At 48.6% G+C, this 13,601-nt stretch overlaps 4 protein-coding genes across 4 annotated transcripts; 1 reads left to right on the top strand and 3 right to left on the bottom strand.

Annotated features, from left to right (window-relative positions):
• Positions 1-875: 875 nt before the first annotated feature.
• On the bottom strand, positions 876-2,600 carry BDR25DRAFT_271479 (uncharacterized protein). Its single transcript, XM_033687258.1, has 3 exons — positions 2,012-2,600; positions 1,780-1,964; positions 876-1,716 (listed from the first exon to the last, which is right to left on the bottom strand). The coding sequence occupies exons 1-3, from the start codon at positions 2,559-2,561 to the stop codon at positions 1,228-1,230; spliced, it is 1,224 nt and encodes a 407-aa protein (XP_033541632.1). The 5' UTR covers positions 2,562-2,600; the 3' UTR covers positions 876-1,227.
• Positions 2,601-3,041: 441 nt separating this feature from the next.
• On the top strand, positions 3,042-3,893 carry BDR25DRAFT_271476 (NAD(P)-binding protein; the record flags this gene model as incomplete). The annotated part of the gene is made up of 1 exon (XM_033687257.1): positions 3,042-3,893. A coding segment is annotated over one exon (852 nt), but the record flags the coding sequence as incomplete, so codon positions are not given.
• A 2,686-nt stretch (positions 3,894-6,579) lies between these two features.
• Positions 6,580-9,002, bottom strand: BDR25DRAFT_319046 (uncharacterized protein; the record flags this gene model as incomplete). The annotated part of the gene is made up of 5 exons (XM_033691788.1): positions 6,580-6,949; positions 6,998-7,640; positions 7,711-8,355; positions 8,392-8,850; positions 8,975-9,002. The coding sequence occupies 5 exons, from the start codon at positions 9,000-9,002 to the stop codon at positions 6,580-6,582; spliced, it is 2,145 nt and encodes a 714-aa protein (XP_033541630.1).
• Positions 9,003-10,782: 1,780 nt separating this feature from the next.
• BDR25DRAFT_380694 (uncharacterized protein) lies at positions 10,783-11,955 on the bottom strand (the record flags this gene model as incomplete). Its single annotated transcript, XM_033697672.1, has 1 exon — positions 10,783-11,955. A coding segment is annotated over one exon (1,071 nt), but the record flags the coding sequence as incomplete, so codon positions are not given.
• Positions 11,956-13,601: the final 1,646 nt, after the last annotated feature.

The raw sequence follows: 13,601 nt of genomic DNA, 5'->3' as shown, positions 1-13,601 counted from the left end.
TTTGGCTACTCCGGCTCTTCCAGGTTAGATTATCTGGTAATTTCGAAGATTGGGAAGTGGAGTTCGAGTGGGGTCATCAAGAACGTTGGTGGCGTGCTTGCTTTCAGGACAAAGTGTAAAATTCTACCGTATTCATCCCCCAAGCGTCGTGGGAGAGCGGGGGTATGGAAGGCTAGACTTGCAAAAGCACATCTAGCAGTGTCCACTGTTTAGATGTGGAATGTGAGGACACCTGGGGAGAGCAACGCGTAGATTAGCTTACCTGATTGCCCGACCTGTTTAGAGACTCCCAGTCCCCACGAATATTTTCATATAAGGCCTACAAAGAATGGAGCAACAATCAAGAATCAGTACCATCACACTTCTGGAAAATGGTGTTCTAAGGAGAGTAACGATAGTTTCGTTTCATGCTTCATAGGTTGTCAGCCTGCATTCGCGGTCCTAGCACCGACCATAGATAACGAGGCTGACCTCGGGAAGGATCGACGGCGGGATCGCTTACCCCAGAAATCTTCCGACACCCATTATCCACACGTGGTAGGCGTCAACTTTGTTTCGTTCTGGCAAGAGAGTTAGACGGGAAAACTCTGCGCAAGGCTCAGCACTGCCACAATCCTTCCCAGGGTCGCCAAGTCTCATTGAATGCTGATCCCGAGTCCGGAGCCTGAGTCTCTGGCGCGGCTACGTATTCCTAGAGTATTTATAGAGTTCCCTTTCCATCGATCGGCCTATATTCTTCCTATCGTGTTGTGGGTATCTCCGTACCTCGTAACTATCCCAACTGGGAAGGCGTTCGTGTTCGACTTCGTAAACAGTGAGGAAGAGACGAGATCTGAGACATGGAAGCATGAAAACTGGTTGCGCTAATCTAACTAGCTAATCTGACGGTGGATATGATGTAGAGCTACTCACCGACCCAGAGCTAAGGGTCGACCCGTGTAGATCACAGAGGGTGTCAGTGGGTGCTTGGCGTCCCTCACTCAGATCACCACAGTCCACAAGCATTTAGTCAGAGCTCAACATTAGAAAGCCGATTAGGTGTTCGCCCCCATAGAACTCGGTTCAATTCCCGCATGTGGAAGGTATAAAAGGTGCATAAGCTTACAAGACTCTGTGGAGATGAAACGATGTCATGGGCCATTGGAGTTGCCTTGCACAAGGCTCAAGAGAGCCCATGGACAATCCCAAGCGCAAAAGCAAAGTGATGATGGCTGCTCTGCACCATCCTCAAAAGGCCCCGCCTCGAGTGTGAAACCATCCCTTCACGTCATCGATCCCCATGAGCCCTGTCATTAGCATCCTTCCAAATGTATCGATGTCGTCAGGATGGGCCGTGTCGAGTAGCTCAGACAGATCCAAATCACGTACCAGATGATGCTTCTTCTGGTTCCATGCGATGGCAAAGTCAAATGCGGAGGCGGCTTTCCAGAGATGTGCCGAGAATGATACGCGACTACCAAGAGCATCTTCATGGGAACAAGAGGCCTGCGAGCCACGAAGTAGATTGCACATCGCGATGAAATGGAACAGGATCAGAAGAGTCCGGCGTTTCGATTCACGGAAGATAAAGTCTCTCCAGGCCGAACGCGCAGTGGCGCTGGGATACAGCGGGATGGGATCGGAGAAGTCAGACTCTTGATGAACAATCAAGTGCAATGAACGGCCCGCTTCTTCAAGATGCGGAAAAGTTGCATCAGCTCTGCCATGGTAACGTATCTGCGTGGGGGAAGTTATCAATATGTGCAGGAAGAGACCAGGACCTCCTCTAGAGACACTCACATCTGCACTGAAAATGTGAATAACTTGGTAGAGTATAAGGCTGTGTGCACGGGCGAGAACTTCGATAGGTACAGCAGGGGTTGGGCTGTCGAGTAGTTCCTTGACGCGATCGGTGACATGGCGAGCCACGAAAAGGTCATTGGTATCATTCCTCGCTATGTAGAGGGCGCAGGCGGCATGGGCATCTACATTTATCAGGCCTAGGTTCAGGAAAAAAAAATGGTAATGCTACCTTGAAGGCACCGCGGCATGTAGTCTTCGTAAAGAAGCGGGTGGGACCAAGGCGTTCGGTTTTCTGAAACCATCGTTATGGGAGCGCGCTTCAACTCCTCGATACAGTATTTGACGCGCGAGTAGGCAAAGTCAGATATGTGCGATGCTGAGAACGATTTCCCTTGGGCGTAGTTTGACCGAGCAAGGGGGAAATATGATTCTCTATCTTCCTCTGTATTGAACAGGTTGTTCAGTGCATCCAAGGATGATGCCTCACCAGGAGCAACATCGAAGTCCATGAGTCCAACGGGCTGAGAATTAGAAAATGTCTGCATGTCAAAATGGAAGACATTGTCAGCTGCATCACATTCGGGAGGAGTTGAGTCGCTTTGCCAAGTGGACGCATCGCCAGCGGACGGTTGTGGGGGATAGGAGCATGTCAGATTTTGTTTGGTGCAGCGAAGGCAGGCTGGATGCCGTAGATCACAGCGACGCTTCGATTTGGCGCATTCTAAGCAGGACTTTTGTCTCCCCTGGGGGTTGGAGGCACGATTGCGGTCCGGAGGCATGCCCGGACGACAGCGAGGGGGTCTGAGAGAGGGTTTGCTGTCTAAGCCAGAGGTTACCATCCACTGCGAGGTTCGAGGTATGCTATCGATAACGTTAAGGCGAACCATTACGTCAGCGATTGACAATGGACGAAACGCGGACCGTTGCACCCTCCTCATTCCTCACTCTTCACTTCGATCGTCTCTCAAGGTTAGGGACACAGTCCAGGGAACCTTGTTTCAAGGGCATCCTTCTTGAAGCGCACATTTGCGGTTCGTGATTTGTCATTGCGGAACTCCATTACACGTGGAGTTGCAAATGCGGACTTCCGATGGGATCCAAAGTGTCTCCGCTTTGGATATGATATAAGTTAGTTACTACTTACTTTCCACTGATACTACTCGGGTCACCTACAGGTGTATAGCCCTCTACTGCACCGTGAATTGTCTCTGTTTTTTTTTTTCGTAAACACTAGTCCGACCCATTTTACGGACGCCAATATGTCGACTAAAGCTGCTTTGGTCATTCGCGCGACCGGCTCACAAGGCGTTGGTGTCACTCGCCATCTATTGAGGCTGGGATGGAAAGTCCATGCATTCGTCACCAATCCTGAGGATCCCCGAGCACTGGCACTGGAGTCTATTGGCGCCACTCCGTTCAAAGGTACACTTGGAGATGCCTCCTCGATCGAAGCAGCCATTCGAGGATGCAATGCCCTTTTCCTCAACCAGATGCCGTCCTTTGCTGACGACGCCGAAACTCGCGAAGCATCGTCAATACTTTCCATCGCAAAAGCTGCGGGTGTGGAGCATGTGGTTCATTCGACAACGCTCCCACTCAATGACCCCGAGATCCGCTCGAAGATAGGCGATTCGATTACAGCTCCAGCAGTGTTTGGAAAGGGAGACGTCGAGCAGTTGGTTCAAAACTCAACCATTCCTTGGACCATCATTCGCCCCGGTTACTTCATGACGAATCTGATTGCACCAGTGGTAGCCATCATGTTTCCCGAAATGCGGATCGGGAAGTTCTTAAACAGCTACGATTCGAGCACGATCCTCCCCCTTGTTGATCCAGATGACATTGGTGCATTTGCAGCCGCGGCATTTCAAGATCCCCAGAAGTTTAGAGGACAGATTGTGAGTGTGGCTGGAGAGAAGCTGTCCATCAAGGACATCATCAAGGAAATCAGCCGCGCAGCTGGGAAAGACATCGAGATAGTATACCGCACCAAGGAAGAGACAGAAGCAGAGATCATGAACCCCCTAATTGCAGGCCAAACCATGTCAAATGACTTAGACAGACTGGTCGACATTGAAGAGGTGGGCCGTTGGGGAGTGCCGTTGACATCCTTTCACGCGTTCCTGGAGAAGCACAAGAATGAAGTGGTTCCGTGAAAAATAGCAAGTTGAGCAAGTTTGGATCAAGGACAAGGCATAGGAACGATCTTTTCAAATAGCACTTGGAGGCACAGTCGTAGTTGGCCAATACACATTCACCTCCCCAGAGCTTTTACAATCTTTGCGACATACATTTGCATCATACCATACGCACAATCGGTTGCCTCCTCGCAACATCTCCTGCAAGACATGAGATTCTGGCTTTCTTCTCCCCATTAAGATATTTCGTTGCTAGGCACCTCCCGCTTTACACGGGAAAATATTTGACTTTTTCGTTTCTTCCTGGATAAACCCATCAACGTTCCTGGCGTGGTTCTGCAAATACATCCTTTCTCCACAAATTCTCGCTCGTGATCGACTCCCACCTCCCCGAGTGCCTTCCAGACTTCGCTTGCTTTCATTCTCGCATACTGCACCGCAGAATGAATTCGCGACTCCTCTTCAGCCGCAATTCGTACTAATTCTCTCCTCGACCTAGATCTCGGCCCGATCGCTCTTCGTGATGTGGTACAGATTCTGTTTGCAGTTACGGAGCTCTCCAAGCTCCAGTCACCTGATACTACTTTCACCTGCTGCTGCCTAAGCTAGATGTAGCCTTAGGTCACATGGCAGGCTCACTCAGTACTACATAGGCCCCTAGTTACCCTCCTTTGGCAATCAATCCAGTTCCTCATGCCTCTGGTGCTTCCAAAAGCTTCACCAAAGCTTTACAGATGTTTTGGTGCGCGCTCGAATCCAGGACCCGTTTCTTGGCCACCCTCTTGATATATTCTTATCACTCCAAACCCCACGCCTAGAAATGCTCGTGCCATTTCTGAATCCCTCCCTTAACCGTGGGCCCCCAGTTGATAGGGATTACCCGCTGTTCCGCCAACCCAGCAACCCAGACTCTTGCACTTTCGAAACTTCTCTCATCCCATCAAAATAAGCCTTGATCAGTTTGACTAAATTGTTTCATATCATGACTTGCTCTTTGAGCCTCCAGACTTCGCCTCGGTGGCTAACATTTTCCTCGGCGACCTGGTACCATGATACCCCACCGGGGCTAGTATTGCTCCACCTATTGCCTGAAATAGCGGCATATAGAGGAGACCAGAGCAATATGGTAAGATCAATCGGCAGTGCTAAACTTTAATGCATAGAGTTACGAGGCAGGCCAGGAGTTCAAGGCAACATGGAATATTATGGAGGGGAATCTAGACCTGGTCAGGGGCTGGGCAAAAAGCCAATGATATCTGAACTAGAAACCCGGCATTTGAGAGCTGTGGGATGTGGTCAGCATGCTCTCCTAAAGTCTTGTTCTTTCTTCACTCTCGCATATTCTGTGGCATGTTTGTAGCATAATTAAGCATTAATGCCTATCTAAGTCTACATAAGAGGCCCCCCACATTGAAACTCTTTTTTAATGTAGCATTTGTACTAGTTCTGAGTCTCATTCGTTGTATTCCAAATCTGCCATAACACTTAACACTGACGCCTCGCTTTAAGCTTCGAAGAACGATTGATAGGTTCGAATTAGCGAGAACATCGCATGGCAGCCCCGAGAGGAATCACCTCCTCTCTTATTGAGCACGGCGTCTAGATCCAGATCAGTCGTGCGATCCCTAACCGTTGCCCATGACTTCGTCTCATGTGGCCCATCGCCTCGGGTGAATGTGGGCCCGGCTTAGGACTAGCGCCTCCTCTTTGGGATTAGCATCATCTGGCCTCTATTTAATCACCTCGGAGCTCTCTCTAGCTCCTTAGACCTTACGCTACTGTACGATCTAAAGTCTCTCTCCGCGAGCCGAGACACGATCTGTGCCGAGACAAACGAGGGGTGCTTGAACCTGTAGCAACTCGATTTCAGCGCACTCGTTAGAGTATACCACAATTCTATAAGTTGTATACTATAGCTATTCTTGAATATCTAAGACCCCTTCTATGAACAATGTTAAGCTTTTACTATTTATAACACTAATAGAGCGGTCTTACCTGAAATTAAGAGGCTTAGAATAGCCCATTAAGTTTTCATTAGTCTTGTACATGATCATCACATTGGAATCTACTTATAGCGGGCGCCAAGCAGGCTTGTAGTATTCATACCTGTGGCTGTGCAAAGTGTCACTCAGAGGGTTAACCTGGGTTTTGCAGTATTGCGATCCTACTTAACCGTAGCTACTCTATGCCTCCAGGCTAACGAACTCACCTCTCGTAGATTCGCCACGTCACAACTTATGGATGGAGCGCGTTGGATGTCATCTCTGCTAGTGGTGACAAAGTATGGGTAGCTTTTACGCCACCCTATGCACTTGAAACGCCACATGTGTAAGAACTAAAGAACAGGAGCCTGGCGCGACAATAATCTTACTAGTAGAAGTCCACTGCTTAGAACAAGCTAATTAAGGACATGTACTACCGCCGACTAGCGTAGGATGCCCTAGCGTTAACGTACAAGCACGTAGTATGGACAGGCAATACAATTATTAGATTTATAACTAGCAGTAATAGATAGAACGGCTGCAGAAGAGCAAAGAGCAGAGGGAATAGAAATGGAATAGAGGAGAGAATTAGAAAAGAAACAAATCTTTTCATACATAGGAAATCATAGTAAGGTTGTAGATAGCCTAAAACAAGAGCTGACGTTACCTATAGCATTTTAGCTGTAGAAACTGAAAACACTGCCGCGTCTAGAGCGAGAAATTTTTATACGCATAAGTGAAACATCTAGATTTTCGGTAGCTTCCCTTGTTTTAGGGTGTTCGTCACCGAAGATACGTGTCATCTTCTCCAGCACTTCCCTCTTCATCTTGGCTGCCTCGTCCAGCTGGCCTTGGTCTCCGAGCGTGGAAGCGAGGTTGTTCATCGCTGAGATGGTGTCTGGATGTTCGTCGCCGAGGATCCGCTTCCTCTTCTCCAGCACTTCCCTAAACATCTTGGCTGCCTCACCCAGCTTACCCCGGTCCGTGAAGAGCACTCCTAACATATTAATCGCGTCTATCATTGTACTGTTCTCTCCAAAGCCCGTACTGCTTGCGTTAGCTTATCCTCGCATAATAGTACTATATCCTACTTACTTAAGGACCCACTCATAGCAAGCATGTGCATGACGCAAAAGTCGCCGCTGCAGACTGGAGTACTCCTTCTCCGTAGTCTCAGGCACTGCCCAACCTATTATCAATACAGCAAGCTGGGCAAAGGCCGTCCGTTGTTCCTCATCTTGCATATGTAATGCCCATCTGTGCACAACTGGGTGAGTCTCATACCCTGATAGGTCCTGCAAGCCCTCAATAAGGGAGTAGCTGCACAAAAGTCGCATTGCGGCAACAAACTCAACTTCATCGCTCGCGACGCGAGCCAGCCACCGTGGCAAGGACTCCGCCACTGCAGAATTCATTCCTGCTCTTGCAACAAGGCCATACCACAAGTCCTTGTTGTCGAGACATGCCCAGAGCAGAAGCAGGTTCGCTGCGGCCGTGCTTTTCGCCCGAACAGCATTGTACGAGATCGTCCACGTCGTCAACACGCTGCGGTCGGGGTAATCTCGAAGCGGCGCGCCGGTTCTGTCCTGAGATTCCATAAGTCTCTTCCATTGCTGATTATACAGCTGGATATATTTTGCAACGCTGATTTCGCTCTGACGTAGATATGCGCTAGCTTGTGCAATTGCTAGTGGCAAGCCATCAAGGAGCCTAAATAGCTCCTTGCTCTCGCCAGAATCTACTCCGGGACGGTCAGCGCTGGTGTTTCTGTGCATGCAGCGTAATGGCTCCAAGCGTTGTCATCTTACCACAGCTACCCCCATATCGGCTTTGGAACATAGCTTCCGCCTGCTTTTCACTAAACCTTCCTAACTTCTGTGAACTACCTAACTGTTCTAGGCTAGCAAGTCGGGTCGTAATCAAGACCGATCCATGGTCTCCTCGAGGGAGGTAGTGTGTGATATTGTATGCGTCAGGATCGGCGTTGTCCACCCCACACTCTCTGTCGACATTGTCGAAGATGACTAGCCAGTCCCTATTATCTGACTGGCTCAACCAGCTCATCACATCCCTTACCACCGCATCGACATCTCCTGTGTTTGTAGTTGAATACGCTCTGCTGCTCTCTGCTGTTTGACCTTCCGGGATCCTGCTCGCACAAGTCGCAATACTCTCCTTAAGGCTATCTTCTGTTCTGCTATCAAGCCAGAATACGGAGCTAAATGTGCGCCGCTGCTTCCTTGCGAACTCTACGCAAAGCTGTGTCTTGCCAATTCCGCCCAGTCCGTAGAGCACGAACACTTTCCGGCGGTCGTGTTGTCTCTGCGGCAGAAGAGCCAGTTCCAGTTCCTCCATATCAGATGTTCGGTCGACAAACTTATTCACCACAGGAATAACTTGTAGGCTAAATGCTGTTTTATAACTTCCTACATCTAAGGAAGAGGCATGGTCAGCTACATACTAAAAGCCACGCTACAGAACACACTAACATTCTCTCCCGGATATCCGATTAGCGCATTTCTTCATCTGCTTGAATACCGCCTGTAACTCGATGTATCGATCTGTGGCCGCAATGATAGCGTTCTTCTGCTTCGACTCCTCCAGTCTAATATCCTCCAATCCTTTCAACACATTAAACCGATAGTACCCGCCGGCATCGTCGAGTCGTGATTTATCCCTGGAGAATCGCTCAGCTGTTTTCTCTGTCTCCGTAGCAATCACTAGCAGACTCTCTCCAATGCCGAAGAGATCGTCATTGAACGGCGTAAGTGACGGAACCCCAGTCCCAACCGACACTAAACACTTGACCTTGTCTTCAAGCGAGCCAGACGGCCACACGTCTTGGGCTTCATTCCACACCTCATACACTGGGTTGTTTGCTCCTGTTGCCCCGTCAATGAAGCTCTCCCCAAAGTCGCCGATGGTGATGGGATCGAAGAAGGATGAGGCTGCTGATGTCGCTCAGCCTGCTTCCCATATCTTGGTGGTGCGGAGCAGTCGTTCGCGGCCACGGGGCGAGCGGTAGCTGGTGAGCCGCACTGTATCGCCCGTCTCGCTGCTTGTTGCACATACGAACCTGCATGCAACTGGTCAATGCCATCAAAATCTTGTACACATTGGGATTATACTCACACTTTGCACCTTGCCCCCCTTGTGCTTCCCGCTCGATACCTCTCACACAGTGCAAACGTAATATTCAGTTAAAAAAGATTCTAGATGTTTCGGAGTAGCCATAGCATACAACTTATATCAAACTATTGCAGACACTAAAGTGCGCACAGATTCTCGGTTGCTGAAATTTCAAGTACAAGTACCCCTTCTACGTGTTACAGTCGACACTCGATCAGGATATCTTGGTAAGCTGGCGTTATGCCAGCAGGAAGGATTGAACCGAAGGCGAACAGTAGGAAAGGGCAGGAGGTGAAATAGATGTATTTCCAGTACTAGTTGATGCAAAATTATGCGTCAGGGAAATATATTGGATTGACTACGAATTTCTAAGGCAGCAATTCACAGAGACTATATCTACTGTGGTCTTGACGTGCTCTGTCGTGGTACGCCAAGACAGATCTGGTGCGAGTTTATCTAAGTTATGATAGGCTTCGTAGTCGATGTTATCCTCGTCCCAGATGAATTCGGTTATCTCTCTAGAGTCTGGCTTCGAGCGTCAGCCTATGAGCCCTGAAATGTCCATGCGCTCATTGGTAGTTACGTTCGAACAGAGGGCACCTCGCTACGCAGAGAGGGACGTTACCTGCCTATGCGACACCAACTTCCAAAAGGGTCTCGAGAACGTTAAAGGTTTCAGCCAAGAGCGTGGTCTCAATATCCATGCGTATGGTCCTAAGATGCGCGCCTTGGGCATTATTGCGTTGGCGATGAGTACCTAGTAAGAAGACGGATATCAAGGGGTTCTCTAGTTAAGTAGTTAAGTAATTAAGCATGTGAATCATATTGTGTGGACTTGGCTTTATCGCGTTGCTTGCAGAGAGTGATGAAATGTTTACAGTTATCCCACTTGTTAACAAGCGAGTTTGTGGTGTTTTCAAGGATCAACTTGACTTGAATACCTATTTGGGTTAGTGACCTTCCTGTACAGTTTAATGCGTCTTAAATAGGCATAGCGCTTTGTTCTACAGTATACTTGACTTGCTTGTTGACAAGTCTGGCAGTTATGGAGCTTCACTACCTGCTCGTATTCATTAATCACTTCCTGCCTAGCTTACCCCCTTTTATAGCTCACTCCTTGTATACAAAACTTTTAAGGTACCCTCCGTTTGCAATCAACTCAGTTCCTTATAGCTCAAGTGCTCCTAAAAAGCTTCACATGAAAAGGTGGGTTTCTTGCTTACGGCTAGACAAATAATCAGGCTTGGAGTCTATATGTGATAGTTATCAAGGCGCGCCATTCCCTCGTATAAACCTTTTGCCCGTGTAGTGCATCTGATGAGGAATAACGGAAGTATAAAATGTAATATTCCTTCGTAGAGAATGGACTATCTGCATGCTCACTTTTGTGACCTGATTTTTGCGTTGTTCTTATACACAAGACGCTCAGGACTGCATCTTCGTGATCTTGCTGAGTAGTCGTTAAACTTCTGTGTTAGGTTCGTTGCTCGCATCTTAGTTTCTAGACGCTATTCCGAGCGTGTCGGATGGATTAGTTTGTAGAATTATATTTTGGTTTCTCGGGTTATTAAAAGTGTGGTATCTTGCGAGGATTTGATAGGATTTTAGGATCTATACGTTACGCCACAAATCTTTATTTTACCCCAAGTGGTCTTGACAATATTACAAAAAAAAATCTAGGCTGCGTCCATCACTATCACTCCATACTTTTAAGAGCTCTATCTATTTAGGATTTCCAATCATTCACGCTCTTCCATTTGAGTGGGGAGCCGATTCCTGTCATGCGATATGATTCAGCAGGTGTGGTTATTGCTGGTTAGCCTATGTCTCTCGAAGGAGTGCGTCTTCCCAAGTTAGGGGTCTAATAGCCTCACTTGACTACTATTTGTATCCATCCCAATCACCCTTAGACTGCTCGCCACACTCTCTAAACGATCCATCCCGACCTCTTCACCTTCATCGTTGTTCACTCCTCTACCTACGACTTCATAGCTGCCCACTCGACTCCACTTCCCTCTTAGGCCCAGGTTCGTCAAGTTAAAGAGATGTCCATATTCTACGAGAGTTGGCACGTCGTCCTCCCTGCCGTTCCACGGGCCAATCCCTCGCCCCTCTGCTGCTATTCTCTGAAGTTGAAACGCACCAGTTTCGATCCACTCGAGCCTCTTTCGCAGGCCCTTTCCTGTCCGCTTCTGGAAGTAGCTCATGATTGTTGGGAGTGATAAATTGAGCGCCATGATGGTGAGTGTAACTGTAAGAACTATGAAGAGACTTTGGACGTTGAATGATTGGTGCGATTGGGATCGTGCTTTGATTTTGTGGCAAAGGAGTTTCATGTGTTCATCGTCAGGTTCATCGATGAACTTCAAGGTGGGTATACCAGGACCGACATCGAATTCGGTAGGCCTCGCATAGGTGTATATTTGGCGCTGTATTGCGGCGAGCGATGTATTCATCCAGTTAGCGACCTCTCTTTGCCAATGATCGGACGGAAGAGATGCCGAGAGGCGAAAGTCAGGGCTGTCGTTCCAGAGGTAATCATTGGCAAGAAGGTTCTCGCGCCCGGCGAAAAGGAGCTGGAAATTGAGTTGTATCGTCCATCCAACTTTCCACAGGAGCTTAAAGAGAGCCAGTTGTGTAGGGTTCAGGCCCGTTGAGTTTGCCGGATCTATGCCGTAGATGCCTGTGAAAGGGGAGCAATAACTCTCACCCGCGGTGCAGAATTGGTAACGCTCTTGACATCCCATGAAGGACATTACATTTGTGGCTGTGAAGAAATCCGTCGGAGATGGAATTTCCCACGTGGTAAGATTCTGAGCGTTGAACCAAGGATCCTCAACCGGAGTGCGGTAGGCGAGTCTATTGATAAGTCCAATGAGTGTAAAGTCAGAATCCGAGGACTGGAGCTCGGGGATGGGTTCGATGAGACGGGCTTTGTCGCCTTGATAATTGATAAATGCCGAGGCCGATCTTTGTTTAGTAAGCGCTGGGAAAGCATTGGCGCCTGGTGTGTAGTCAAGAGCAGCGGGGAGCACTCACACTAGGTTGTATGGCTGATCACCCCAGAACAGAAAACTGCCCCATACACAAACTGTAGTCCCTGGGACCGGCGTTTGGAGTGTTGCACCCAGTTTATAGCATCTTGCTATATCTGTTGAATTCGGATTGGTTCCATTATATGGGATTTCCTGCCAACGATCGGCGTACTGTTCTCCTGCTAGTGGGACGCAAGTAAGGACCTTTCGCATAGACACTGTATCTTCCGGTCGCGTATTAATGCCTAAATGCTCACTCGAGAGAAGGTGGCCTGTGTCCAAGGTGATGGCCGAGCCGTTACATATTTTTCCGTCGAAAGGGCATGGGGCGGAATGGCTGCTATTGTACGGAAGTGTGTTTTGCTTATATGACGCACAGACTGTTGAGTTGGTCCCCATCTGAGCGTAGCATGCACGAGAGTAAGCCGCGCTTCGTCGATAACTATGCCGAATCATCACAACTAGGGAATTAAAAGCCTCAAACGATTCTTCGTCCGCCAGAGTATCCATGGAGATTATTCTCATCCACCCACACTTTCCCGGGATAACTTGAACTTCGTCAATTCCTGTGATGAAACGTGACGATAGAGTACTAGCCGCCCATATGCCCATTCCATGTAACGCCGCAAGGACGATGAGCCATAATGACCGCCTGTAGGCTTCGAATCGCGCGCCTTTATGTGAAAAACCTATGGTGAGTAATCTCCTGACGAAACTGGATTCGGATTCTGAATTGCGGAGGACGAGTTGAAAATGATGGTACATGTCATCCTGGGGCCGGGATGAGGCATTTACTTGATGAATGGCGAAACAGACTATTCCCCAGAGATAGCTACCCGCGAGCTTGACCAACAGGGCCAGGAATGCAACGAGAATCAAGGCCCATTCATTAGGTAAAGTTAGGGTGGAGCCGTAGTAGTCAGAGCCTATGCATGTAAGATAAAGCTAAAAAGGTCACGGTACGACATACTCCAGTTGATCCAGAGTCCGCAACGGACCACGTCACAGCCTCTCCACCAACTCATCTTGAAAGTGTGTGAGTTTCTTTATGGCAAGGCTGAAGTCCTTATGTTAGTGTTGTAGTCGCATGAGGCCTCGTAAACTAGTCTTGAGCGAAGACCCATAGCGAGGAGGAGAACGGGCTCGCGGCAGAAAATAAACTGGGAGACATTGAGCTGAATACAAACAGCTTCTCAGCTGGGAATTCATTTTGGCGGATTAAGCCGCCCACAGCTAGCTGACGGAGGCGGGATTGGTGCATTGTGAAGGTCTCGCCAACCGCAAGCCTTCAAACTTGGCAACACGAATGATTCCGATAACGGCGCCAATTAGCTATGTAATCTAGAACCGCCAAGTCAAAATTTTCTAGATGATTTATGGTAGTTTGACACGTGCTGTTCAACTGTCCAATCAAAGGCATGCTCTTGAATGCTTGTTTCGGACTCAGCATGGGATCTGGTCGTGCCCCCTACAAAGCTTTCAGCCGAGGAAACACTCTCTGTTGGGAGCTGAAAGGCACAGATGCAATTGTTCCG

The sequence above is a fragment of the Lindgomyces ingoldianus genome (assembly GCF_010093535.1).
Source record: "Lindgomyces ingoldianus strain ATCC 200398 unplaced genomic scaffold BDR25scaffold_43, whole genome shotgun sequence".
In the NCBI taxonomy this organism is placed as follows: Eukaryota; Fungi; Ascomycota; class Dothideomycetes; order Pleosporales; family Lindgomycetaceae; genus Lindgomyces; species Lindgomyces ingoldianus.
The sequence above is the reverse complement of the archived record's forward strand: the minus strand, read 5'-3'. Positions and strand labels throughout refer to the sequence as shown.